Source organism: Pygoscelis adeliae, unplaced genomic scaffold, assembly GCF_000699105.1.
Source record: "Pygoscelis adeliae isolate BGI_AS28 unplaced genomic scaffold, ASM69910v1 Scaffold436, whole genome shotgun sequence".
In the NCBI taxonomy this organism is placed as follows: domain Eukaryota; kingdom Metazoa; phylum Chordata; class Aves; order Sphenisciformes; family Spheniscidae; genus Pygoscelis; species Pygoscelis adeliae.
In genome coordinates, this window is record NW_008825051.1 from 1,441,361 (window position 1) to 1,445,399 (window position 4,039).

General features: G+C 58.5%; 1 protein-coding gene across 3 annotated transcripts in view; it reads left to right on the forward strand.

The window, feature by feature from the left end:
- Window positions 1-3,320, forward strand: part of RGS3 (regulator of G-protein signaling 3) — a 64,963-nt gene extending 61,643 nt beyond the window's left edge. For 2 of the 3 annotated variants that reach the window (XM_009326371.1, XM_009326372.1), the window contains exons 13-16: window positions 167-268; window positions 1,031-1,092; window positions 1,766-1,932; window positions 2,052-3,320. In XM_009326371.1, coding sequence (XP_009324646.1) covers window positions 167-268; window positions 1,031-1,092; window positions 1,766-1,932; window positions 2,052-2,237 — 517 coding nt within the window. In that variant the 3' untranslated portion in view covers window positions 2,238-3,320. Of the gene's footprint in view, window positions 1-8; window positions 48-166; window positions 269-1,030; window positions 1,093-1,765; window positions 1,933-2,051 lie in introns of those variants that run through there. The other variant, XM_009326374.1, reaches the window with a different exon arrangement.
- The last annotated feature ends 719 nt before the right edge of the window (window positions 3,321-4,039 follow it).

Sequence of the window (4,039 nt, forward strand, 5' to 3'; positions counted from 1 at the left end):
CAGAGACCCCACAATGGCAGCCTGCAGCGCCGGCACACCATGAAGGAGTAGGTGGCGGGTGCGGGGCGGTGGGCGCCGTGGGGGACGAGCCTGCTGGCGGGTCCCCTGGGTGCTGGGTGTCCCCCCAACCCCTCGCCCGCCTGCTAAAACTTGCTCTTCTCTCTAGAGCCAAGGACATGAAGAACCGGCTGGGGATTTTTCGGCGGCGAAACGAGTCACCGGGGGCCAACCCCTCCGGCAAGCTGGACAAAGTGCTCAAATCACTCAAGTAGGTGCTGTGAGCGGGTGGCATGGGGACTGGGGGCCAGGGGGGCTTGGGGACAAGCCGCGCCGGGCTGAATGTCACCTCGAGGGAGGCTGGGGTCACCCTTTTTGGGGAAGCTGTGGACAAACAGTTTTTGTATCCACAGGAGCATTAGAAACATTTGTTGGATGAAAGTTCCCCCCCAGGAAGGTGGGAGGTCCGTGCCCAGGAGGCGGCACAGCGGCAGCTCGGGCTGGAAAATTTCCCTGACGGCTGCTTTCTCCCAGTGCCTCTATGTGAAACTTTAACTGGCTGGAGGATGGTTTGAAAAACCACTTTGCTCTGGAGATGCTCCAGCAGCCCGCGACGAACCCTCCCCACTCGCGCACCCGGCGGCTTACCCAGCTGCTTGAACGGGGCGGCTGAAATCCCCGCTGTCTCGCAGCCTCCTCGGCATTGCCTGGAGCTTTTCCAATCCTTGCTTAGACACCCCAAGCGGCACGGCTGCCCGCACAGCACTCTTTGTATCGGAATTTCTTCCTGCCAGTCTAAAGGCAGAGGTTTCCTTCCAGCAGAGCCACCATGGTGCTGCCTGGCGCAGAGCCTGGCTCTGCCTGCAGATGGTCTGGCAGTGCTTGGTGCTGATGCGGGAGCCGGGGCCAGCCCCGCTGGGGCACACAGCATTGCTTTATTGGCTGGAAATGGTTTGCTCGTGCTGCGTCGTGGCAGGCGGCGAACGCGGCTTTCACAGCTTCGCTTCGCCAACGCGCTGTCCTTCTCCCCCAGGCCCACTCCTGAGGAAGCTCTCAAGTGGGGGGACTCCCTGGAGAAGCTGCTGCTGCATAAATGTAAGTGTTTGTCCGTCTCTTCCTCCTCTGTTTGTTGCTGGGGAAATATCCAGACACGTGCGTGGATAAAGCTGGGATTTCCTATGTTAATCCCTTCCGGTGTTTGGGGGTAGACAAAGAGAAATGACGCTGCCCCTCGCCTGCACCCCTTCTGCTCTTGCCTGGCCCAGCGGGGGATTTTGTGATAGGGGTTGGGGAGAGCCGTGGCTTGGGGCTGCAGCCCTCCTCCAGCTTGGGGAGAAAAAGGCAGCGATTCGCGTCTGTGCCCGATTCGGACCTGTGCAGTGGGTCCGTGAAGCAGTAGCTGCTTTAGACCATTCCCCTTCTTGCCTCTCACAGCTGGGGCACCCCGCATTGTGGTCACGTCCTACACCTGGCCCCCATAGGGGTGGCCAGGGGGTCTTCTCCCCGTTGCTGCCCCCGCTCCAACCCCAGTCTCCCTCTCTCGGCTCTCCATGCACGCAGCCGGGCTGAGGACTGCGGACTCAGCACATGGATGGCTTCTGTTGCCATGCTTCGGCTGGCAGTGCCATCGCTGCCTGCTTTGCACAAGGGCTCACAAGGGGTTTTTAGGGGACAGTGGGGGGAGGTAGTTTAGGTTGCACCTTTGCAAGTTTGCTGGGCTGTTCCCTGCCTGCGAGCCGGGAGTAGAGATGTGTCTCTGTCCCCGCAGACGGACTTGCTGCCTTCAGGGCCTTCCTGCGCACTGAGTTCAGCGAGGAGAACCTGGAGTTCTGGCTGGCCTGCGAGGAGTTCAAGAAGATCAAATCCCAGTCCAAGATGGTCTCCAAGGCCAAGAAGATCTTTGCCGAGTACATCGCCATCCAGTCCTGCAAGGAGGTGAGGGCTGGCTCCCACGCTGGTGTGTGGCTCCGCAGGGCTCCCCCGCTGGTGTGTGGCTCCGCAGCCCGGCAGCTGCCTGCGGAGCTGCTCACCGGCGCTGGTCTCTCTGCCCGCAGGTCAACCTGGACTCCTACACACGGGACCACACCAAGGAGAACCTGCAGAACATCACCCGCAGCTGCTTCGACCTCGCGCAGAAGAGGATTTATGGGCTCATGGAGAAGGACTCCTACCCCCGCTTCCTCCGCTCTGACTTGTACTTAGACATAATTAACCAGAAGAAAGCCAGCTCCCCACTGTAGGCCCAAGGACTCTCTCGAGGCAGGCTGGGAGCTGTGTGTTTACATGAAATCAGGTGGCGGAGGCCTTCCCGGGGGACGGCAGGAGTGTGCCTTCCCGCTGCCGTTTATGCCCCCAAGCCGTATTGCTGCAGTGGACGGGTGTGAGGCAGCTGAAGGCACCGAGCACGAGGCCGAGGGGACCAACAAGCCAAGCAGTCTGGTACTGCTCCATCGCCCCATCTCAGCATCGCTGGTACGACGCCTTCGGGGTGACTCTGGCATGGATTTTAGCCAGGAAGAAAGCTCCCACAAGTCTACTGTGAAGCACGCGCCCAAGCTGCGAGTGTTGCTGGAAGGCGACGAGTGATCCCTTTCGAGGAGGAGGAGGACTTTTGTGCAGGGCTCCGGCAAGGGGACAACAGCACCGACATGGACATCTTCCCCGGATAAAAGACTTCTGAACTGGACCAGCCCCACGATGCTGCTGTGCTGCCCCGTGCCGGTGATGCCTCCCGGCTCCCCCGAAGCAGCTATCTCGCAGGAGCCCGGCGCTTCCTTCGCTTGTGGTGGGTCCCCCCGGGAGCAGCGAATGCCGGGTCCTTCCCCTGCGCTGGAGGTGTGCAAGCCAACCGCCTCCCGCTCCCACCCCTGGTTTATTTATTGACCTCCTATAGCTGGACGCGTTGCTGTGTAATAGGAAATCTTCGTGTCCTTTCCCGTTCTGAAATTACAAGTGCAATATTTGTGTGTGTCGCGGTGGAGTTCTCCGGTGGAGTGGATGCCTTTTTTTCTGAGTGCGTACAACATTTTCTAAGTTAGCAGGTTTTATCTGACAAAACGCATTCCCTAGCAGCGGGCCGCTGGGGGAGCCTGGGTGTATATATCATGCCCTGACGACGGAGGGTTTGATGATGGAGAAAAGCAGCTCTGTGAATCAGATGCTCTCCTTACTCTGGATAACAATATTGTGTGTTGAGAAGCGGGGGTTATTGCTGAACCTGGCAGAGCTGGACGGACTGCCTGCCTCCAGGCACCCAGTTTACAGTGCGAAGCATCTCTGCAGCTAGCAAAAATACATTGTCATGGTCATAGGTAAATAAAAGGAAAATATAATTTCTTGTAGCTGCCTTTTCTTCGTGGCATGTTTCTCAGCGCTGGCGGAGCCGGGCATCCCCTGCTTCACCGGGGAGCGTAAAATCCCGTTACTGCATGACTAAAGATGGGAAAATCTGGTTCTGTGAATTTCTGACCTGTTTTTTATGATGGAGCAGCTGCCAGATGCTCCTGAGGCCAGGCCCGGGTGTAGCCCTGCAGGAACACAGAAAGTTTTGCCCAAAATGAGACTGTTCCAGGGATAGCGTTCACTGTTTAAACATGGCGGGGCATGAACATGGAAATGCCCAGAAACATAAGTGACCTAGCGTAGCTCCGGGTCCCTCTGGGGACACACCAAAAAAAAGCAACAAAAAGCCCAACTGTGCTATTTCAGGTCCTGGCTGCACGGCTTGGCAGGGCTGCTCCTCCCCTGGCAAACGCAGCGCTTCGACGGTTCTGGTGTATGATGGAAACGTTTTGTAAAGGCCATTCATGGTGCGTTTGGTAGCTGAAGTGTCTCATGCCCATCGCCTGCTTGCGGTCGGCCTTGGGTGGCTCAGAGATGTGCTTACGGTGTCACGGGGCCGTGCTGTGCCGTGGGGCAGCGTGGCACAGAGGTGCTGCTGGTGATGGCCAGGGATGGAGGTGGTGTGGCTGCCCCAGCAATCCCACCCGGGCACAGCTCTCCCCGGCAGATACGATCTCTTCTGGGGAACTGTCTGTGTTTC